The 25776-nt window shown below is 35.6% G+C and overlaps 1 protein-coding gene across 1 annotated transcript in view; it reads right to left on the bottom strand.

The window, feature by feature from the left end:
* The window catches only part of sgip1a (SH3GL interacting endocytic adaptor 1a), a 73443-nt gene extending 61738 nt beyond the window's left edge, over positions 1–11705 (bottom strand). The window contains exons 1-2 of the mRNA XM_044129148.1: positions 11626–11705; positions 1363–1480 (exon numbers count right to left, since the gene is read on the bottom strand). Coding sequence (XP_043985083.1) covers positions 1363–1405 — 43 coding nt within the window. The 5' untranslated portion in view covers positions 1406–1480; positions 11626–11705. The remainder of the gene's footprint in view (positions 1–1362; positions 1481–11625) is intronic.
* Between the last annotated feature and the right edge of the window lie 14071 nt (positions 11706–25776).

Raw genomic sequence — 25776 nt, 5'->3', positions numbered from 1 at the left:
GCACAAAGGACTGACAGCAGCCCAGCCCCCGGAAAGGGGTGTGTGCTTGTGTTTGTGTAAGTACTCATTAACCGTCTATGACAGGGTAAAATGAGGCATGTGAATGAGTACATACAGACATGCACAAAATGTAGTAGTGACAGCAGTGTTTGTAGTACGTTTACAATATTTTTTTTAACAACATCTACTTTTCATAAAAACAATTAGATGTTTTGTTCTGAATGTGAGATTTTTTCCTTTAAATATACTAGAACACTTACTACTAAATGTGCTAGTTTTAAATTCAAACATTACAAGTAAATTGTAATAAACAGCATAAAGGTTTATTATTGACAAGTAAAAACCATGTCAATAATAATGTCAATTAATGGAATTTAAATAAATGGTAACATTTTTATCTAGGCTTCCTTTACATTTTCCATAACATTTTCTGTTTTTTCAGTCGTGATCTCTGTGTAAATAGAGATATATTTTGCAACACTGAAAACTTATGTTGTGTTTGCACAACTTGTCTGCATGCAAACCCACTTATGGCGAGACAAAAAAAACTAACGGGTTATTCTAGTTTATAAAACTGTTTGCAATTTGTTCTACCACCATCGTGTGCATCTCTCTAAAAAATATTTTAAATGACTTCCTGTTGAAGCTAACACTGACTTTAATGAGAATACATGTGACAGGATTAGAATTTAATTCTTAATTTTCTAAATATCTTTAGTTGTGGGTGAGGGGGGGATGTATATGTAATGTATGACTTGGAGAATAAGTAGACTGGCACTACTTAGCTAATACTGTGCAACCATAGCTTTTAGTTAAGATTATCATACTAGGATATGTATATCCTTTGCTGCAAAGGAAATGCTGCAAAGACTTATAAAAAAACAAGGCATTGAAAAGATAGCGATGTCTTTTGCCAAAAGAATTCAGAAATATGGGTGACATCAAGGTGAAAACTTATTTACAAAAAAGCATTTACTGATCCCTAAATGTGGATAAAAAGATTTTATAAAATGGTCAAACCAAGCCTCCAATTCAACATTTCTCTGGGCTTAAAAACACCAATGACAGACCAACCAGAAAAAGAGATGTCCATGCACATCCTGAAATAAATGCAACTCTTCAGAGCTAATTTTAAGTGGTTTGAAGCAAAAAAAAAACCCTCAACAAATCCTGCCATCTGCTGGTTTTCTTTGGTAACATGAGACAGAATACCAGCAAAGACAGCTAAACGTCAGCCCCACTCTAGGCCTCACATACTTAATGACCTGACAATATGAACTCCAGATTAACTTGAAGCCATAAATTAGCAATCCATTTGCTTCATGCTAAGGAGACACAGCACTGCTACTTAACTTACTGTACCTGCAACGATACGAAGCCAACCAGTAAGCAGCTGATCAGCCATTTACTGCTTCCTCTGTAGATGCTCTGCTCTCTCCACGGTCAAAGATGGGAGAAGAACAAGCGAAGAGCTAATTCTCTGAAAATCATAAGAAGAAAAACAGGATAAATATTGATGAAAGACAAAAAAGCAAAGAAGACAAACCTGCATGTGGCAGCTCTCAGCAGCACCTATATACAACTGAATGTCCACTGTAAAGGACTTCCACACAATCTCTGGAGAATAGCAATGTGGGACAGCAGGAGTTCGAACTTGTCAGCCACTGTAGGTCGTTCCTAAGATGCACTAACTATGAACAGCTTTGCTCCTTTTTTTTATAAGACTTAATATACTTGTTTGTTTCTTCTGTTTCATAGTTTACTTTACCTCCACTTATGTAAATAGAATAAAATTGCAAGTGGGTTGGTCTTGTTAATGTTGTACAAGAGTTTATGGATTACTAAGTTTAGATATCTGGTATCAGTATTTAAAGTAATCTTGGACACTTTACCACTTACAATCAGTCAATGTGAACAAATAAAGCAATGAAAATCACTTTTTAAACTTTTGTAAAATTTAAATAAGAATGCAGTTTTTAGAAAGGAATAAATTAGGACTCCTCCATGTTTATCATCCCCAAACAGATACAACATTACACAGGCATATCACATTAGGTCTGCATGATTACAACATCTTTACTCAGCATTTTACAGAGGTTTGCCCTTTAAACCTAAGATATTTAGTTGAGTGTGGTCCTGGCATTTTATATTAGAGCAAGCAATATGATGAGATAGAAACCATTAACCAGATAATCACACAAAACATACCGATGAAACCCACCACGAATTGGCTTAGAAATAAAAATGAAAAGGCTTTGGGTAGAATTAAAGCTCAGATCATGATTTCACACAGATGCAGAGGGATACATGCAAGAATTCCCTTTAGCGTCCTACCAGTGAAGGAGAGTAGCATACAATTTCTACGAATGTATGAGTAACTACAAGAATTGTCTCAAAGAAGCTATTTTAATCGAATGGATTAAGAATTGCAATTAAACAGCAGAATGCGGTAACATTGTATTATATTTTCCAAAGTCAAACAGAAGCAAAACTTAGACGAGAAATCAATGTGCAAACAGTGGTTTAAGAAATGAATACTTATAGGATGTAAATTTTTTTTAATATAATAAATATTATAATAAAACCCTTTATATAGTAACAAACACATGTTTCTGAGGTGCACATTTGAGAATTAGTATTTAATAAAACTTTTAAGATGTAATTTGTAGAAATTTGTACATGAAGTAAAACACAAAAATATGATGAACTATTACTGTAACATGAAAGTGAAGCATTCACAATTACTGGTTAAGTGTGAAGAAATAAGTAAAAATTTCTTTAAGCAATTTAATCACAAGTGATTGGCGCCATCTGCTGATAACTTAAAAGAAGTGCTTTATTAAATCTCAAATACCTTAATTTGTACGCAATTTTACACCTGCAACAATTTCATCAAGGTTTAGATTAAAATATTGTATTGATCATTTAGTTACAGACCCTAATTACTTTTTTTGTCATTTTAACAAATGGTCAAAGCCAGAAAAAATCAGGGAAAAAAGGAAAAGGATAAGGATCAAGTCTTTGCACACGGATGCAAAGACTTGATGGTGCAGTTTCAGTACACTGCTGTACACTACTTTTAGTTGAAGTAGTGTAAACTACATCCCATCACAAATAAAACTGTCCAGACCAGTTTTATTTCCAAATATTTCCAACAAATAACTTCAAAACGGAATAATTTTAACATTTTACAACTATTTTATGAACAGGACCGTTTAAAATGGGGCTTTTAAGCAGGTTCTGTGAGCATAATCTGAAAGAATAGGCAATAAACAATAACTCCAGAATAAAACTATTAGCTTGATATCTGCAGTGACATTTCATATCATTGTCAGATTCAGGTGGAGTGCTTCCTGTGCCAACGTCCTTATCAAGGTAAAACATACTCTCCTTAGAGCATAGTTCACTCTCTGGCATATAAACAAACACAATTCAGACAGAGAAGGAGATGAAAATCATTACTTGAGGCAGACTGCATTTCTTCTGCCCAGATGGTAGAAACACTGTTAAGGGAGAGTTTTTCAATACAGGAAATCTAAAGTTCTTCTGTATTCCTCCCTTTTTCCTTGTTCCCACCATCTTCTTTGCATTCATCGTCTTTCACTTCCACCCACCAGTAAAACACTCTTCACATCCCTCCCTCCTGACCTACTTTCCCATCTCCTTTGCTCATGCTTTTTGCCTGTAGGGTGCACTGTTGCTCCAATCTGGCTATTCTTCAGAGATGCTGCCCTGAATCTATTTGAAGTAATTCTTTACCAGTGGCAAAACCTACAAGACAAATCCATATAAATAGGTAATCACCCCTGTTATCTGAAGACAGTTTAAATAAAAAAAGAAGTAAAAGAAAAAAGCTGCATTCAGTAGAATACAACTGTTTTATTGCGGCAAGTGGGAAGAGAGTAGAGGCTCTTTAGGCCTCAGAGTTTATGATCATTCATCAAATGTGTTCTACTTAAATCCTCAACTTCCATATAAAACAAAGCAGCTGCTTTTCTTATAATAGCAACACCAGGTACCAAACTGTTTTCTTGGTCAAACAAGGACAAAGAAATTAAGAACAATTGGGATTTTATTTATTACATCTTATTAATAAAATGATGGTAAAATGGTCTAATTTGAGAAAATGTTGATTTTTTTTCCTTGTTTTAGTGGCAGACATCTTTTAATAGGAAAGACCAATACATTGAACTTGACTAGCATGAAGCAGCATGAGATCTATGAGATCCATGGTGTTTCACAATACTTACTGCTCTTGTTAGTTAGTTGTTGCTGGCAGCAAAGGCAGCAAGCTAACTGACAGAAACAGGTGGAGGAAGGGCACAATTACATTAATCTATGTTTTACAAAAATCAGAGAAACCTCATGACACTTTTTCTGGTATCTCATTTAAAAATCTTTCAACCATATGGATTGTACGCATGAAAATCTTAATTTAGAAAGTGTAACTTTTTCAAATGTTGGAATATCTTGAAGATGGCAAACAGTACATGATTATATTTGACCCAAGGTCAGCAACCTATATGACACCAGCAATAATTCACTTTTTACACAAATGATTTCCAACTGAAGTCAACTGCAAACAAAGACAAGCTTTACTGATAAGATACCACAAAACAAAAACGTCATCTCTATGCAGGGATTTCCCTGAGCTCATGTTGCAGCTGTCACGTCCCAAATCCCAAACCTTCTTGCCATTTCCTGCTCGAAAAGAGATAATAAAAACAAAAAGTCTGCAAGCCTACAACCCGCTCCATCACTCCTCACAGCCAAAGTGCCCTGATGAAGGATGATGATTAGACTGCAGACATTAAATGTACACAAACCCTCACTCACCAAAGCCTCAGCGGTGAGTGCACTCAAATCATAACATTGTGCTCAACAGCATGTAGATAAGGGGTGTGAATGGCAGGGTGCAGAGTTGTGTGCCTACGTGCGATCCAGCCACACACGACCTCTCTGTTTGTACCATCATGCAGACACATTTCTTCGTCATTATCCCACTTGCTGCCCTGTCTAGGAGCACAGGAACAAACACCAGACCAACACACACACACATATATACACACCCCAGCAGCCATTAAGCCTTTTTTGTGAAATTAGCCTCCGCTTCCTGATTGCTTGATGATGCAAAGGAGGTTCAGTGCAGATTCACTGGCAGCTCAATCTTGTTTAGTCTGATCCAGCAACAGTAAATTGATTATGGCTTCACATTTTTGTTGAGAGATTCTAATGTTTTAAAAAAAATGTTCATGTTAAAATTCAAAACCTTTAAAGAATAAAATGTTTAGCTTATACAATTAGAGCCAGACTAAAAGATTTTATTTTTCTTGAGAAAAACTTCTCTCATTTCAGGGATAAAGTCATAATATTATGAGAATATAGTCATAACATTATAAATAGAAAGGTGTAAAACTCAGAGAAATAAATTGTTTTGGGAAAAAAATGCTTTGCATTTACAAGATCTGATGTGACCAGCATAGAAAATCTATGTAGTTCTTTCTTCAAAACTTTAATTGGACAATTTTTTCAAAGTCCTTCTATTGCTAAAATTTAATGTTGATTTGTTAAAAAATTAAGTATTTACTTATCTGTAAAACCGATAATAAAGCATAACTTCACAAAATGCTCAACATTTCTCATTTTAATACTGGAGTAAGAGTGCTCTTAGTGTCAAAGTTCTCACAAAATTACTACTTAAAAGACACGTTGAAGACAATGGAAGATGTGAATGAGGTTAATTAAAAATATTAGCCGAGCCTGACTTTCAACATTGCTCCAACATTGTTAGGACAAGTTAGGAGAGGGAGAAGAATCTTAAAAATAGTCACATTTTCTACATGTTTTCAGGGTTACTGAGGGCCAGTTAACCCCAAACTGGGCAGCCTAAAATCACCAGGGGAATAAAGGAAGTCTGGGAACATCCAGTGTTTCAATAAAGTAAAGCAACTATGCCTATGGTCACTTCAGGACAAAATGAGAATCAGGTTGAAAAGTTGACTGTAAAACTGGATTATAGATTTCCCACAGTATTCATTCTCTTTTGTACCAGTTTGAAAGGAAACACTGCTTAACTCCGACTATTCCCTGACCTGAAACGCCATCCAGAGTCAGGGTCATGTTACACCTTGTGAAATCCCTATTCTCCCCTCTTGGATCCCGGGATGGAAAAGATGAGCTCATCTCTCTGATACTACGCCGGTCTGTTCTGTGGTCTCACTAATGGTCTCCAGGATGTCAACACTGGTCCAATATGTCCCTCTTACTCACACCAATTACCATTTCCACACAGGACCAAGGCTTAAATAAACACACACCAGACTTGCTTTGCAATCAGCTTATACTTATAAAAAGAGGGGAGGCTGAAATTAGGTTGCTCCCATGAGTACTGGACTTTGCCTGAACAAGCAGACTAAGGTGACATAATGGAGTCAGATGATCCCTCTACAGAGACATGTAAACATGTATTGTACATACAAGAGTTAAACACTGACTGGTATCTTTATCTATAACACAAGCAGAAAGCACAAATCATTGAAGTTGTGATTTTGAGGATGTTTGGTTGGTGGTAATTTCCAAGAAGAGGATGATTAAGCAACACCTCAGCCTAATTGGCATTGAAAAATAAAATGCTCAAACAAGGGGAACAAAACCAGTCCAATATGAAATTTTGAAATAAAAAGAGAAACAAACCTTTCCTATGCCTGATTTCTGGCTCTCTCAAGCTCGTTCTGGACACCCACGAGAATGCTGCTAATGTAGGTTATGTGTGCAAGTAGAAACTGTGACGCATTAATAAAAGTCCACACAGGCCTGCCAATGACGCATTTAACAAGACCTATAATTCACAGGATTTCTCAAAATAGGTAGATCATTTTAAAACTCTTGGGTTTGACAGCCCATCAGAGCAGACAGAGAAGAATGACCAACTCTTGACCTGAAAACAGATGAGAATGACTCGTCAGGATGCCCGAAGTATACACTCAAAAATCGCAAATGATCACAGCGGCGTTCCTCTACTCCCACAAACATCCTGAGTCACCTAACAAACAAAACTCCATTCCTTTAGAGGAATCTCCTTCTGCATTCTAAAAAATACACAAACGAGTGGGAAGAAATGCAAGGGCAATCATGTGAAAATACTGTCTTTAAAAGCAGTATTTTATTAGATAAATAACTAAGTGTGGAGTCTGGTTAGATAAGAAAATCAAAATGATTTCAAAAAGTAAGAATATTGACAAAATGTTACTTTCTTCCAGTTAATCAGTCCAAAAAGTAAAACTAAATCTAGACTAATTACACAAAGAGCAAGGTATGTCAAGTTTTCATTTCTTCTAATTTTGATGATTATTGCATAGTAGTAATAAAAACTAGTTTCCTGGGAAATTTTATTGTAGAAATGTAGCCTGAATTTTGGTTGTCATTAGCTGGTAGCCATTTTATATTTACTGAAATTAACAGTGAAATTTACAGAGGAGTGGTACATGTGACAAACTTTGCAATGGATGAGCTGATTGCTTTGGCCAGTGAGGCTGTTTAAAAACATCTTATTTGAACTCTCGTAGCAGTGCAGCCCTAACCAGTTCTAGGTCAATATGCACAAACCAAATCTCCGGAAATTAATCTGCACCTAGAGAGGGCATGAACAAACTATGTCTATGGACAAACCTATATATGAAGAAGTACAGATAAATATGGACGTAAAGGCTTCTCCTCACAGAAAGCCTCAGCTCACCCACACTCATACAGCTCACATAAATCCCTCACCATCAAACACTTCCGGTGAGTTCTTAAGTCTTAAAATGAACACTATTCCTGTTGCACACACACACCAACACCAGATAATTCATTAAATCCATTTCCCCCACAGTTCACAATATTCATTTCAGAAATATCTCAATCACATAGGACTGAGGATTATTTTTAGCAAGCTCATGTTTCACAGCCAACTAAATTTGGATCCGGCACAACACAGAGCAGTGAGAATTTTTAGAACAAGCACCAAAAATAGCTGTAAATCACTGACGCTGTGGGAATCCTCCAAGTGTTTATACCAGAGGATAATTATTCTCTATAAAATACCAATGAAAAAGGCAGCATAAACAACACTTTTTCTTCAGCAGCAGCAACACCTTCTGCATTTAACCACATAAGTCAGAAAATACATTGTAACTTCTAGAATCACACACAAACAATTATACATAAGGTGTTCTTGGACATTTGTGGGGAAAAAATATTGCTACTTATAATACCACACCTGCATCATATTGGGTAGACATAATATTGGAATATTAGAAATAGAACCTTGCATCCCTTTAGACTGTGATTAATCTACTCATTCTTCGACCTTCTATTCATGTCCATGCATCCCCACTGCAGCTCCACCAGACTAGTAGCAGCAGGAATTACCAAATACATTTTGGAACTCTCTGTCTGCTGAGCTAGACTCTTCAGAATGACTATAAACAGCTTTATGGAGAAGCTCTGTTGTAATTACGTGCCAAATGGGGAGCATCAGCTGGGGTTCAAGCTTCTTACAGAGAATTTTAAGGCATCTATGACACAAAGTCAAATTTATTTTAAGTTATTTTTGACATAGCATTCTCATAACATCTAAAGAAAATAGTTATGTGATTTTATAAAATATAAAATGGCAAAATCTGCCTGGAAAATACAGACTCCAAGCTTTTCAGGCTAGAATGATCACCTGGATAAGTCCTTAAAGAACTCTTGGGAGTAACGTTGGTAGGCTGGCCAGTCATTGGAATGTTCATCATAAATATCCTTTCTATTTGATGGTTATGACATTTAATGTGTTTCACTGAAGTTCCCAAATTTTTACAGTTAGCTTGTAATTTTGATCAGATTGGTGTTTCACATCTGTTTGGCCACACATTTCTGTAGAAATCTGTGCTAAGCAATTCAGATTTTCTCCTAACTTACTTTAAACAAATGCTCTCAAATTCCACCAGTTAGATTTCTGGGGACTCTGGAGGTCAAGTTGAAAAACATTAGATTAATCATCTCAGTTCTTTGAGTCATTCCTTCACAGGTTTTTTAAACTGGGTAACTGCCCAACAAGAGTGACAGGACTGCAAACATGCTACAGATACCAACTGCCGAAGAAAAAGCCACATGAATACAACTTTATATATTTTTCCAAAAACAAAGCTGTTTCTAACTCATCCTAACTCCCAATAGTCACATAGTTATGGGTGTGGAGCGGATTTGCCCAAAGTCATGGCCCTATGTCCAATACCCATAACCTCTACCCTGAAAAGAGTTGGGGGTTTTTAGAGGTTTTTCTCAGCTCCAAACAGCAAACAGATCAGAATTGTTCCCAGGCTGAAATCCCAAGTAAAGTAAAAACTGAAACCTCATTCTTATTTCATCATGTAATTTCTTCCGACTTCTGTGTTTTTTCCAGAAGGAAGTTGATTAAAAGGTTATGACAAGTTCTACTTGAACTCACTCTTTTTTACCACTCTAATGTTCAGATGATTTTCTCCAATAGCTACAATGATGATGGAATAATTTCAATTCCTTAAGTTAAAATAGAGTCTCTTCTTTTTGAACAAATATTTATGCATGCTTGGGCCTAAGGTGTACCTCCATGTGAGCGATCACATGTACCAACACCTGTTCTGTTCAAGTTATAAAATAAAAAAACTCAGAGTTTTCCACATTCATTGGATCCAACTAAAATGATTCTGATAAGGTACAGCCTGTTCTCTAGTAGTTTGATTCAATTCTCCCCAGACTTACAAAGCCTAAATTATTCATCAGACTGTTAATGGACAAACTAATGATTAATACTGTCCAGCTGAAGAGACTTTTACTGTGCATGGAAATAAACCTGAAGAAACAGACTAATGTGCGTACGCTGTTGGCAAAGCGTAAATACTTGTGCAAAGCAGGAACACAACATGTGCTTGACTGGAAACATTTAACCTTAAACTTAAGAGTGAAAATACTATTTTAAGAATTTTCTCTTTGCTAGATAATGTATAACAGAAACATAACAAGACCTGCTTGGCTGTCAAAAATTTAAAAATAAATTTTCTATGACATCAATAACACCAATGATTCTATTTAAACAATGAATAAAAGTGAGTTTTCCTCATATATCACTTTCCAAGGAGCTTTGGCAACCTCACTTTATGCAGTAAACGTAAGCACCAACTGGCAATGGCAAGGACGCTAACAAAGTAGTGCATTTATATAAATACTTCTCTTAACAGTGGTTAAAAGGTAAAGATAAAGGTAATTTTATTTATATAGAACATTTTCAGCAACAAGGCAATACAAAGTGCTTCACCAGAATTAAAAGGAAATACAAATACTTTAACTTTAACAGTAAAATACTTTACAGTTCATTGGAAATAAAGGATAGTAGTGTGCATGAAAGATTTGATGAGGATTTTTTCGAGACCAACTTTTTTCCAATCTCACTGATTTACATACACATGAAAGACATTAGCTTGTGTTACCAGGGAAAAAAATCCCTCTTTCTCAATTTGTTGCTGGGAAAAAGGACATTTTACCCAAGGTCTCATCATTTATGAGAATCTTACTCAAATCTTAAAATACACAGTCCACCCTGGTGTGGGAAGTGCACAGTTTACAATAATAGCAAGCAAAATGCCGGAATTTCTTTCAGTTTCAATTTCCACAGTTATTGTAGCCCAAAAGTGTATTTTTTTTCTTGTAGATACACTTCAAACATAAAATAATTGTAACATTACAGAGTGGGCATTTCTTAAAAATACACAGGCCAATTTCAAGGTGTCATATTATGAAGTCAAATTTCTTTTAAACGGTTTGATATAAAACTTAAGGTAACAGTTTCTTGATTGTGCTATATGATAGCACTATGTGTATACCCCTTTAAAGAAACCTAAATTGCTTTTCTAATCTGATTTTCATCATTTCCCCAACTTCTCATCCACATTGTTCCACAGTTTTACTTCATGTACTGTGGAATACTCACGTTTAACACAGAGAAAGAATTAGACTAGTCACTCTTTAGCTTTTTTTTTTTTTTTTTTTTTTAGAAACTGCAGAGTACTCACTATTTAGACCAATATTAAACTTCTTAGATTAATTTTTAGGTTATGCAGAGAGACTATTACACCATCCATCCATCCATCCATCCATCCATTTTCTGAACACCCTTCGTCCCTAATGGGGTCGGGAGGGTTGCTGGTTCCTCTCCAGCTGCGTCCGGGGCGAGAGGCGGGGTTCACCCTGGACAGGTCGCCAGTCTGTCGCAGGAGACTATTACACGATTTTGGAATTTTCCAAAACTAGGTATATTTTCAATAAAACGAAACTTTTTTTCATACACTCACTTCGGCTTAGTTAGCATTGCCCCTTGTAAACTAAGTCGGAGCTAATCTACAACTTTCCATTGTAAAAAGCTATCATGCATGTATCGTGCAAGCTAAGGTGTGCACTAATACGTTAGCTTAACTTTTACTTGTAAACGTGTTTAGCTTCTGTGAATTGGCAGATTGCTAACGCCTCAACAATGTTTACATTTAAACTACTGTAGATTGCTAAAAACTGCCATGCTTATGGTTAATTAGTACTTATATGTTTGGGAAACATTTCTGGACGCTTTACCTATTTTCCAGGTGTTTTGTAAATCAATCAATTCTCCCCGGAAGAACGTCCTACTCCTCCCGGTCCTGAGTTGATCTAGGAAGAATCATTCATTCTGTCTCTTTTCAAGGTGAAAACAAAAAAAAAAAAAAAAGAAAGAAAAAGATGTATTTCGGAGCTTAATTTCATTGTTTAATTTATATGTATATTTTAAAATAATATTTATTTCTAATTCAGCAATATCTGAAAGATTACATGTGCACAATTTTTATTTTTATAATATCTATTTAAAAAAATAAATAAAGAAATTAAACTGATGGTTTAACTTGTCCTCTTTTTTAACATTTAAATTACAAATACTTTTTACCCACGCTTTAAAGGGGATGTGTTACATATTTTCTAGCCACATAGTTCCATTTTATAGCACAATCAAATAAGTAAGTATGTTACTTTTAGTTGTTATACAAAATGCTATATATTGTATATCAAATGTAACATTAAAAAAAATTGTCTTTGTAATTTTCCCCTTGAAACCGGGCCCCTGTTTTTTTTTTTCTTTTTTTTTTTTTCTTTTTAAACTATTGCACTTTCCAAAAGACAAAGAGTTGCTGTAGAAAGTCTTTTTCTGAAGATCTGTTTGTCATCTTGAACACTGACCTTAACCAAAGCAAAACCGGGCTGGAGGGCTTCACTGGAGTTCCAAAACCTAAGAAACCTTTTATTTTATAACTTTCCTTATTAACAATTATCAACATTTTTTTTTTCTGTTAACCATGAACATTCTTAAAATTTTTAGTAAAAGCAATGTGTAATAGAATTTTTTTCTTTGATATGACAATAAATGAAATGACATGCTTAGCTGATTTTAGATAGATGCAAATACAACAATAAAATCAAATATTTTACTGTCACAAGTATAAAGTATCATTTGGAGAAATCATTAACAGCAGAAAAGAAAGAAACAATACTCTAATTTAAAACAAATTAAATTTAATGCATTAAACAGCCTGGGGGTTACCAGCATGTTTCTGATTATTATGAAATTAAATTAATAAATGCCTTTGGAAAAAAAAAAGCATTTAGCCAGCTTGTTGAGCTGATTCATACTTCTGGCCATACAGCAACTTGCTTGTCTGGTCTCACTGACTCTCACTATAATTAATCAAAGCCAGTCCTGAAAAGTAATTTCCTCTGGCAAATCACTATATTTTGACATCCAACCCAATAAGGTTACATAACAAGGAAGTTTTTTTCTTGCTCACCCACGTTTGTATTTTAGAAAACACAGCCTGACACCAAGTGGGCCTTAGCATGCAATCTGATTCACATGTTGATTCTCTGGTTTTACAGCTTTGTTGAAAAGGTACCGAGGTGCTGCAATCAATGGTGAATGGAAAACTGAAAGTTCTGTCTCTCATGCTCACAGCAAACCAGGGTTTGTCTGCATGTAAACAGGGTAAGAGGTTGTAAAATGTCAACTTTTGATCTCTTAGTCTTGAATAAATCTTACTCTTCAGGTGGGGCTTATATTCTACTAATAAACTCAAATAAACATTGGTATTTAAATCAAATGTATGTATACTACTAGAATAAGGCAGGAACAAGTTTGGTCATTTAGGCATTTTCATTAATGAATTTATACTTAAGCTATTTGGGGGTGGGGAGAAACTCAGACAAAAATGTTCAGTCAGTTGCAACCTAAATTATCTGGACCGATACTTTCCTGTATTTTTCAGTCCGTCAGTACTTAAGAAAATATGGCTGCACAATGTAGCTGAATAGTGATAGACATGATTTTTTTTTTTTTTTTTTTAGAATCTGGACCACATTTATTCATCTCCAGAATTTTGGTTGTGTTTGTTATTTGTGGCTCTGCAGGGGTACAGAAGGTGGAGGTCACCCAAGACAGTATTTGTGCAAAAATTGCCACTGGTTGCCAGCACTGATTAAAATAGGTAGAAAAAAGTTAATCATGATGAATATAATTTCTACACCAAGCAGGCAAGCATGCTTGTTTTGTGCAAATTTCACTGTAATACCTACAAAAGTGTGGAAAATGCATTAGTTAATAAGTATGAATTAGCCATAATTTGTTTAATCAGCCATAATGTGGTAGCATTATCTTGTTAAGATGTCTTATCTCAAGATAATGCTGCCAGACTCCACCAGTGGTCAAATAAATTCAAATTAAAGTTCATTTAGAATTTGTAGTAATGAATGCAAACTCATTGGTCAAAATCATCAGGTTTTACTTTCTGTCTTATGTTGTCAGCACGTGCAGATAAGAACACATGTTTTCCCTTGTCGGGCTATCTTTACTAGTACGTGCTGCTTGAGACATTACCAGCATGCTACTGTTTTGATGTTATCCCACAGAGAAATACTGAAAATGTTTCTCGGTATTCAAGGCATGGTTGCTGTGGCAACTCGATCGACAGAGCATATTTATTCATGTCTGTGATACAATGTGAGAGGAAAAGCCCTTTTTTCTTGTTAGTGTCATCCTCACTCTGCACTTGTATATATTTTCAGACTTTCGAACACATTTAATTGATACATGATGAGGGAACATTCCCCATCAAAGGGGGCTGAATAATCCCATTAAAACAGATTTGTACTCTTACAAAGTAAATAGGTGGACACGTAAGAAGTCAATTTAAGACCTTGACATTATTCTTATTTGATCATTACCATCATCTGGGTGGTAATGATCTTACGATTTTCTGCCTCTGATAAACTTAAAGCTCAACAATGAGTTCCATTATCAGGTGTATTTTGTTTTTAGATATGTACCTTTAGTCTCAGTGTGATTGTGCTGTTGTGGTCAAATACACACACAGTACTCAATATATTATTTGGTAACTGGTGAAAAATATTCTACCAGCTTTCTCTTGGATATTTCACTATGGCATAAGTTAAGACTTATATTTGTTGCTCTATTTTTCTATACCTTTCTGGGTCAATAATTTAATATTTTAATGTTCAAATATAATTCTGATCTGGTTGTATAATCCTTCCAATTTGTTTAAACTTATTTCTTCCCCAGCAGGGGGCAGTGGAAACAAGATGTGGTTATTGTTAAACTGGGAAGTTATTTCCAACTACTGGTGATGCACTGGGAAGTTTATTGTTTAATTTTCTTCCTATTTATTTTTCTAAATTGCACTGATTTATTAACTGCTAAATGCTTTACTCCAATTTACTGCTATTAATGTCTGTCAGCTGTAGTACCACAATATTAAGGTGTATTTTCTGGCTCTTGATTTAGAAAATATTTAAAGTATGTAGAAAAAATATAAAGAATTGAGCACAATTTAATAATTTATCTGTATATTTATTTCATAGTAACATTTTAATAATAACATATATAGAGTACTCCCTGATCAGGACCCCACTCTAACCAGGGACAACACAGAAACTCAGGACATGTAGCTATGATCACATACTCATACCGAAGAGCAATTTAGAATGACCAGTTAACCTAAAAGTTTTGATTTTGGACCTTTACTTGAAGAGAACCTATGTTGGGAAAGAAAAGGCAAACTGCAGGCCCAGATTGAAACCTAGCACCTGGTTGCAGCACCACCAACTGTGCCTCCATTCATTCTACTTGCAGCTATTGAAACCGCAAAATTTTATTATTTAAAGGGTATAATAATAAAAAAGTCCAACTAGCAAACAATAGTCATGGTGATATTATGTTAATCATGTGAAAGATTACTTGTTTGACATAACCTAGCACACAGTTACTGACCATCCCCATGAATAGCAAAAGCTGCAAAATCTGACTATGACTGTCAACAGAGTAGTTGCCAAGCATTTTAAAAGAAAGCTGAGTGGAAGGAAAACCTGTTGTATCTATGTTTAATTACTGACCTCATATAATTCTAATTCTGTAATTCTGTTCTAATTTTCTAAAGAAAATTAGATTTTGAGCTTTAAAATGTGAGAATGTTGCCTAATCATTCTCCGCCAGAGAACAAGCGAAGCATAAAGTGCTCTGTATGTATAAAAACATTTTTTGACAATTTTAATCAATGTAGGACTGATCCTCAATTTAAACACATTTTCTGTTTTTGGTGTATTGTTTTTGGTAATATCCATACAAAAGAATCCCTTTTGTAGAAGGAGCCCCGTATTTATGTATTTACCTGTTCTATTGTGACATCCTTCATTTAGAGCTTTGAATGCTGTCATTTCACCTCTGTAGCCCCCTGGCAGATGCATGCCTGTTGCAAATCTAAATGGGATATATTTTAAGATATAACTTGTCAAGCTGTGTCATATGCAGGAGGCACTGTCCATGTGAGACTCAATGCTATATTTATGTATAATGAGGAGAAGAGTTATCTGACTGCTTTGCTTTACCAGATTCTGTGCTACTATTCTGAGCAGTCTTAAACCTTAACCTTTTTCTATATCTTCATATACCAAATTATCAGTATAAATATATACCCAGACATTGTCCTTTCCATAAATGTTGATGGATTAAACTTGACGTCCATATGTGTTTGGAGCATAATAACATTACACAGTTGGTGTAGAACTGGGCCAAGATGAACTCCCCCAAATCACCCATTTTGGCTATTAATATGAGGCAAAATGTATCTGTGCTTTCTTGTTTTTAAATCAAATTCTAACCCTAGCATCTGAACGCTGCAGCTGAAATTGAGACCTTACATTTCCAACTTGTTCTGTCCATTATTAGTAGGCATCTGTAAACTGCAGCCTTAGTTTCCTGTTCTGCAACAAGAGTGGCGTTCTTGATCAGTATGGTCTTTTGTGGGTGAACTCCATCTGCTGTGTGTAAATCTGTTACATGACTCTGCTCTAAATAAGGATCTTTCTTCTCCTGCTTTTTCTCACTCTCCTCATACTTGTTGAATTAATAGAATTTCCTTTGAGATACAATGTCACAGACAAACTGATTTGCAGCTTTCGTTGGCAAAGGATGTTGATGTAAACAACCTAGATCATAAAATCATCTAAACTGATTATATACCGGGCAGATGATGTGTTTCTAAATAGAAAACCCCTGGTAAAAGTTTTGTAGATGTTTTCCTTGCATTTTTAGTAGACTGCAAATGCCTTGAAGTATAACCTATTTATTTTAGGCACGGCATTACACAACGGCAGTGAGTAAAAGAAACACACACACGCCTAATTTCACAAACTCTCAAGCAAGCCAAAGAATTGTTCCCATGTGCTGAAGATCTTTTTGATTTGGCAAAGTTGCGTGAGAACAGCAAATGGTTACCAAGTTTAGAACCAAAGGGTTCATCACCACAGCTGTGACAAAACCAATGCAATTGGAAACAGAAGTGACTTGACACCCTTCAGAAAGGTTTTCACATTCCTGTTTCTTGTATTAGATTAGGGACACAATTTTGTGCTAAACAGCTGAGACAAGTGTTTAGTGTTTTATGTGTCTATTGTACAGCTCAACTGGAAGACATTCACAGTGTTTCACTTTTTTCAAATTTTTTTATGGTGCATCTTGATTCCAAATTGTGTTAAACTAAGCTCTTTTCTCAAAATCATACATGCCCCATTACTTACATAAATTCACATTTATTTAAGTATTTACAGCCTTTGCCAATGAAGTGCAAACTTAATCTGTTATCCCTGATAATCCCTGGGGTGTTTCTGCAAATGAAATGAAGTTTTCCTGTGGTAAATTCTGTCAATTGGATTTTGATTGGAAAAGGCATACACTTGTCTACATAGGGTCCTCTAACATGCACTCTAAATCTAACATGCACTGCTAACAGTGCATGTTAACAGTGCACTAACATGCACTGCTAACAGTGCATGTTAACAGTGCATGTTAACAGTGCATGTTAACAGTGCACTAACATGCACTGTTAACAGTGCATGTTAACAGTGCACTAACATGCACTGTTAACAGTGCATGTTAGAGTCCAAAATCCAAGCATGAAATGAGAGGAATTGTCTGTACACCTCAGTGACAGGATTTTCATGAGACAAATTTGTAGAAGAATACAAAAAAGAAATCTTCTTGCTTTGAAGGTCCCAATGAGCACAATGGGATCTGTCATTTGTTGCTTTTTTTTTTGCTCAAAATATTCTACTTGGCAAAATTAGATCATGAACTAAATACAATATATTGAACCCGCATTTACGACCTCACAGATTCATCAATTATCTGAATCAACAAAGATGTGCGTGCATAGAATTCTGTTAGTCCACAAGTCTGGAACAATGAGCCTTATTGTTAGAAAAAATAATCTAGGTTCATTTACTTATGAGTTTAAGGTAATGTTTTCATATTATTATTTTGTGTGTTTGTTTGACGTCTTTCTTTTGTAGTACATCATAAACTGTTTTAGGATGTTTGCCTGGAGGCTAGAAACATTTACACATTCTTGCGTCTTCAGCTGCTGTGGTCATTAGCTGATTGTTTTATTAGCTTCCTGTGAAACTGATTGGTAATGGTCAGCCTCGTGTCCTTGTAAGGGCACGTCAACAGAAGGTTCCAGATCATCCTGTAGTAAAGGTCTTTGATCCATTGTGTGAAAAAGCCAACCTCTTTCTTTGTAATCATAATAAAAGGCAGTTGGGGACTGAGAGCCAACGGAGTTGATCCCAGACAGTGTTTGACGACGGTTCTCCGTGTCTGGCTCAGCTTCCCTTTTCTGCAGAAAAGCAATTTGTGTCTCTGGTTGATTCCTTGCAGGTTAGGAACTAAAATAGACCCAACATTTTGGAGGCTCGTCCAGGATTCCCAACATACCCGCCGCTGACAGACGGTGTACGACGAGCTGCAATCTGCCGGCAGTCAGGTTCTTTGGGCCTGTTCTGAAAAGTCCCGGGGGTGAACTTCCTCGCTGGGCCAGCGTTTTAGGTCACCTCCTTCTGCCAGTGGTTGATTGATGGGATTCAAACCAAGACAGAGCAGGAATCAACCAAGTAAGTGAATGGTCCGGGCGGTTCTAAGTCCCCCGTTTGACATAAAGTAAAGTAAAGTAAAGTAAAGTAAAAAGGGGGCGGTTGTAAGTCCCCCGTTTGTATAAAAAGCACACATGAAGGGAAAGGTAATAAGTGGTGTGACACCTAAAGACAGTGGGAAAAGTAAGTGGTGGGCTTGTTGTGGATAATTCTCCACTCAATCACCCGTTGAGTCGAAGCGAGAATTACAGCAACAAGAACGTGCCACCACTCCACTCTTCCTATCCCTCGTTCTGTAGAGTTCACTCTAGGTTTAATGATCGTGATGAAAACACTGTAAAAAGCCAGGAAACGTAATGTATCTGACTAAATGGAAGAAGAAGTACGGTGTAGATGGCGTGTTGAAAGTTAAACACATTGTGTGTAGGCAGGGCCGGATTTAGGAGGATGGGGGCCCCTGGGCTGGAGTCAGGATGGGGGCCCCTGGGCTAGAGTGTGTATATATATATATATATATATATATATATATATATATATATATATATATATATATATATATATATATATATATATATATATATATATATATATATATATATATATATATATATATATATATATATATATATATATATATATATATATATATATATATATATATATATATATATATATATATATATATATATATATATATGTGTTTGTTTTGTTTTAGAGGATTAACAGAAAATGACCGAACAGTAAGTTTTGACAACTTTAATAAGCCAGTTGTCACAAACTACAAACAACTCTGAACTCTTTTCTAGAAAGACTAAACCACATGTTGGGGTTGAAACTAGAATATGATGCTTGCATCACAAAATAAAATCACTGAATAGTTATTGTTGCCTGGACTTCAACACAAACTATAAAACAGATTGAGTGCAAGAAATGCAATGCTCAAATATACTTTTACAAAGCAAAGCGAGTAAAACAATATTTATACAAATATCCCCAGCATTTACAAGTCCATATAAGTACAAGTGGAATATATCAAAACTCAAACTTTTTCTTTGGTTTTAAAGTTCTTGGTAAATAGTGGAGGAAATAAATGTCAAAAAAGTGCTTCTCTGCCAGTCAGACAGAACATGGATATAAACAATATCTTCTGGAAAAAAGAGATCAGGCATACTGTAGTTTTCAGAAAATATCCTGACCCAGTTAAGTCCAAAGTGCTGCCCTCTGAAGGATTTTTTAAAGTTTAGGCATTTGCGTTCAGTTACTTCCAGTCACTGAAACCAGTTTCAAAGTTTGACTGAGTATTAGCATTGCTGAAAATGCGGCATGCAAAACAAAATGCAGCTCCGGTGGATGGAGAGTAGAGCAGCCACGGTCTTTCGACGTACTCACCATTTAACATCTTGCTTTTAAAGTGAGATTTGGAGAAGTGACGCCTTTGATGCTTGTACACCCGTTCTGATGCTTGAAAGCCAACATTCATATTTTGACAGCTCTCCGGTCCTCGCTCAGCCCAGTAAGCTCGCACGGACTCGTCAATTTCCCCCCAATGCGCCGGATCGGTACTGTACGGATCCACAGTCGCTTTCCATCTGCGGAAGAAGATCCCTTCCACCAACTCTGACTCCACAGACGCCAGTCCAGCCACCGACTCAGTCACGGTTATAGGTTCTGGCGGGATCTTAGTGCCGGTGTTAGCATAGCTAAGGGTTTGAGGAGCGGGGATAATAATGTTTCTGCTCCATCTCCGCTAACAGGTTTAAAAAAGCCTGTCAGTTTAGGCATTTTGTTTGTCGCCTCTTTGGCGCGATGCTCTTTTTCTTTTCTCTTCCTTCTTTTCTGCGCTCCGCTGTCATATTTCCTGTTGTCCGCCATTGTAAAATAATATTCCCTTGACGCTCCTCCTCCCCAATGCGTAAGATGCGTCAAAAGTGGACCAATAACAAGCAAGCATTCAAGATGGACGTTTGCCAGAACAAATTGGAACATTTTTCATCGGTGCTGTCAAAATCATGGTAGTCATTGATTAAATTCTGACACTATCCATTCACAAAAATATAAAACATCTTTCGGGGCCCCCGAAATGCCGGGGCCCCGGGCTCAGTGACGTGCGGTGAGGTTCATAGCTGGTGAGGCACTGACGTCATCAGAATCAGATTTGCAAATAGATGCATAGATTGACAGCAGTTTACAGGTTATGTTTCACTTCTGCATCCTTACACATACAAACTGTAGCTCACAAAACACACATTTCCTTAAAAAACAAAACAAAATAAATGTTATTACTGTCTTACCTTACCTAAAAAATCACTATCTCTATTATACTCTATCGCTTCCCGAATCGTTTAGCCTAGCTCGCTGTCACTTACTCGGCAGTTGAGGAGTGAACAAGACGAACGTCTGGGATCTTGAGCGCCCCCTGCCATGAGGCAAGAGAACTGCCTGCCTCACCTCGAACCTGTTCTCTGCCGTTTATAATCGCTCATTACACGAAACACGTTACACAAACACAGTTGGTGACAAAAAGCACTGTACATTATATACATAAGCTAAATTATTGGAAATAAGTTCACATATTAAATTTGTTTAAACCATTTTATTGACGCCGTACAGCAACATGCTCTCTCCGCTTAGCAGCCAGCGCAGAGCCAGGGGTTGCGCAATCCAAGGTGAGGCAGAGCTCGCTGCTGCCTCACCGGCATCGCTTCCAAGCATTTGGATGGGAAAATAAGAAAATTCAGCGATTTTGAACAAATAAAAATCGAAATTGGTGAAGCTACATGAAAAATAAATATTTTTTAGTACAAACCACCGGATGAATATATCAATTTAAATTACTTTATGATTATATATTTTCTTTCTTTCCATGATGGCTGGTGAGGCACTGCCTCACCTGCCTCCCCTGACCGCACGTCACTGCCCGGGCTGCAGCCCCGGTAAGCCCCTGCTAAAATCCGGCCCAGTGTGTAGGTCTGAAATAAGCGCTAGGTTAAAAAAAAAAAAAAAAGAACTGGTACCAGACAACAGGAAATTATTGGTTATTGCTTGATCCTAATATAAGTTTGAGATATCTCTTTTTAAATGTGCACAAGTTATTTAAAACAGGTTCCTGAAGACTAGAGTTTAAAATTAATTAAATGAAAACATGAAAAAATGTTAACAAAACATTGGAAAATTCCTGAAGCTTCAGTAAAATTTGATAAACAATTGGAGTAAAGAAAAGGATGAGGACAGACTGAAAATTGGTGACCGATGAAATTTTGACTGACTACAAATCTGACCAATTGTTTTGTGTTTTGTGTTTCTGTTTGTGTTACAATTCATATTGCTGTGAAAGATTGTGTGTGATTGGAGGTATAAATACCACTTGGTATTTTATCTCATATAAAACAGTAGGATTGTAACCAGCAAACCTGTTTTGGATGCAGAGGCAAAGAACTTCCCACTCGAAAGAGTAGAAGTGGAAGTTACCACTACAGGTATTTTTAATTGCTGGCCTACTGAAAAGATCTCCAGTTTTTAGGACTCCCTAGGAGTCGACAAACTGGACCAAATTTTTTTAAATGGGGAAAAGTATAAGCAAAAGTAAGCCAACAGACAGCTTAAAAACAAATGACTGGAAATATGTCGAAAATCAGGATCCGCATAAAATAAAACACTTAGATGAATGGATAACAAACTATAATTTTGACAGCCGTCTAAACTCACAAAAATTAACTGTACTGCAGGATGAAATAATAAATGAACACAACTAAAGAATAAGCCAAGAAAATGAGAAAATGGAGGATTATGAAAATAATGTATTTGCAAATAAATAGATGACTAAATACAAAACTTAACTAAATAACTAGCTAGATAAATAAATATAGGAATAAGTAGATGAATATGATAAATGAAAAATATCTAGAAGCTGGAACAAAAGTTGAGAAGGAAAACATGGCCCAGGCAGGACTAAATAAAAAATAAAAAGAGGGGAATGAGAATGTGTTTGAGAATAAAACAGAGAAGATCTTCAGAGCAACTGATTAAATACAGAAAAGTTTGCTAAAATTTCCAACATTTGTTGTTGAAGGATAACATTAAGTTTGAAATAACTTATTGGTTAATTGAAAAAAAGATAATGTGAAATTATTGTAGAGGATTAATATCAAAATGTAGTGATATATGATAACAGACTAAACAGAGAAATCGAGAGAAAAGTAGATGCCCTCCAAGGAGCCACCATCCTGTGATTATTCATTAGATCTCCCAAATAAATCTCCACACAGCACTGTCTAAACAGAGCTGTGTGGAAGGGGAGAAATGCTGTATTTAGAATTTAGGATAACTCTGCAGTTCAAAATTTCAATAAATTGACCCTAACAAAAGGATACTTTAGCTTAATTTAAAATATTTAGCTGGAGAAGGCCACAAAGTCAGCAAGACAAACTCCAAATGTGCAAGGAAGAGGAGAAATATTTAGGACATAACTTAAAGTGCAGGAGGAAGAACTATTATGCAAGAGAGAAAAACTGTAATTTTGCAAGAACTAAAAACCCCTGACTAAAAGTAAATTATGTAATTTTTGGGTCTAACAAACTATTTCAGGAATTGGGTACCAAATTATGTAGAAATAACTGCACCTTTATACAGCTTAATGTATGAAAACGATCTCAAAATGACATCATTATTGAAATGGATGGATGAGGCAGAACAGGCATTTTGTTCAATTAAACGAGTTCTTATGTCTAGCACTGCATTGGCATTACCAGATTACATAAAAGTCATTTTATGACCTCAGTGTTGGTACAACAGTATGGAGATAAACAAATAAAATAAGAAAAAAACTAAAACATATGGTTAGAAACTGTCCTGAAAAACACCACACCTGAGGATCAGCTCTGAGTGCACCAGACTCGTATAATGAAACATCATCCCCTAAATTTAATGAAGTGAATGAAATGGAAATTGATCAAACAAAGGAAGTAGTTGCAACCTCCACACACAGCAGCTCAACAGGGTAGAACAGACAAGAGCTGCAGCTGTGTTGTAACTCCTACCCCCACTAGATTCAACTGACCACCATATGAAGCCCCAGTGGCAAAACACTAGTGTGTGTAAAAAGAAACTTTAGAAGTAAGAAACAGAAGACTCCCAAATTTTAAAGTTAGATGACATTGGAACATATTCTATGATACAATCCTAATGGAGCAGCAGAACAGTCTCCATATATGTATGTTTTTATCCTTGTACTATAGGACAACAGAAGAATTAGGAGTTTCTCCTGAAATCCTTATCAGCTCTCTTTCCTGCCATAAAACCATCCACTCCAAAAGGTCAGGAAAGTTCATGAAGGAGGTGTGAAGCAGCCCATCTGACTATAGAGATAAGGCAAGTTGGATGAAGTTTTAGTTTCTTAAAAATTCAGATAACCATTTTCTATTTAGAGCAGATTGCTTAAGCAAGTAAATAAATAGAGAGCAATAACATATGGAAAATATTAAATGTAAATTTTTAGCATCAAAATGCTGAGTCTAAATTGGTAAACATGCTTTGTCGAACATTAGTTATAAACCTTTAGGAAAAGTTGGTAAAAAAAAGAAATTATATTTCTTAAAATGTTTCACGTATGTAAAGAAAATAATAATTTGGTATTGTGATCCTTTGAGAGGACATTATCTAGCTAAATATTTAAATTCATGCTTTGATGAGAACAAGCCTGTTTTGTCAAATTAACACAGAATGCTTTAATGTTTTAATGATTTGACATTATAGAAATTATCTTGGGTTGCTCTGGTTACCCCTGAATATTGAGAAGAAGCTAAAAGACAAATAAACTGTAATGTGAAGTGTTTTGGAGAAATAGAGTCATCTTTGAGGTTTAAATCATGCTGAAATAAATTACTCTGTTTGTTTTGAAAGTTTACCTTTTAGGAAAAAGGGCAGAATTGAATATGGGTAGAATTTTCTGGTAAACTAATTAACCTGTTTCATTGAAATCTTTATTTGAAGTAGTAGACATTGTGATACATTAGCAGATAATGCATCAACAGGGTGAGATTACGTTATGGATTTTCCTTTTATGTTACTTAATTAGATTACTGAAATTTATATTCCTTAAACAAAAAAAAAGTTTTTTTTGAAGAACATGTCTGATCTGTGCTAAACATAACTCACAGGGAAAATCAAAAAGTGAAAGGAAAGATATTGTCTGCTGAAAATATATTCTTATTTTAAATGGATTTGAGTTGTTTTCCATTAAAAGATGTTCTGACAATGGGCTAAAGTATTTTGAAAAAGATAATTTCAATAGATATGGTGTATTTGGACAAATTTCTAGTGATAATGAAGGACATTTTGGTTAATTAACATGGAAAATTTATAGAAATTAAAGCTTTTTATTGTGCTACCCATTTTCAGAGCACTAATTTAATGGATTAAGAATGGTTTAAGAAATGTTTAGAAGAAAACAGACAAGCTGTAGACAAAATATCTGTTATTGATTAAGTTATACACTAATCAGTAGGAGTACTCAAGTGGGTCTGAGATGTGGGACTATAATGATTTTTCCTAAACTTGATTTTTGTTTTGATTTACATCCATTTAAAATGACTGTGGATAAAACTTAAAATTCTGCTACCAGTAAAAGACCTAGAGAAAAAGTGGTGTATCTACAAAATGTCTGGATTTGTTAAGTTATGCATTAACTGTAATAATTACCCCATGTTTAATTCTTTTGGAAACTTTGTTTAAGAAATTATATAGAATGCTTTAGACAAACAGTAAGATCTAGTTTGTTCAATAAAAGTAATTTAGACTGGACTGTTAATTCACACTGATATTCACAGTTCGATTGACGGTAACTGTAGTTTTTTTCAACTACATTTGATCTTCAATTTTTTGTTTTGGAATTGTATTACAAGATTTGTTTAAAATGAAGATCTGCATATGCTTAACATTTAGGGAAACATCAATTTTGAAACATGTCTTTTGAAGCAGGGTTTCTGTGTTTTCCATTTGTTGGAGGTGTAGTATTGTAATAATAGAAACGTAAATTGAGTGGGCCACATCCACCATTTAATGAGCAGAAATGAGTAAAACTGGACAAGCAGAGGCTTCGCATGACGAGTTGCTCATGGCTTTCTACACACAGAATGCTGTTGTCTATGAAGAAGCGTGCGATTGCTTGGAGAAGCGGTTCCACCTTTATTTTGAGACGATAGCAGCCACGGTTGGAGACGAGCGGTGGAGAATTCACTCCGACACAGAGTGAATTGAAGATTGTGT

The sequence above is a fragment of the Gambusia affinis genome, linkage group LG10 (genome assembly GCF_019740435.1).
Source record: "Gambusia affinis linkage group LG10, SWU_Gaff_1.0, whole genome shotgun sequence".
Taxonomy (NCBI): domain Eukaryota; kingdom Metazoa; phylum Chordata; class Actinopteri; order Cyprinodontiformes; family Poeciliidae; genus Gambusia; species Gambusia affinis.
The sequence above is the reverse complement of the archived record's forward strand: the minus strand, read 5'-3'. Positions and strand labels throughout refer to the sequence as shown.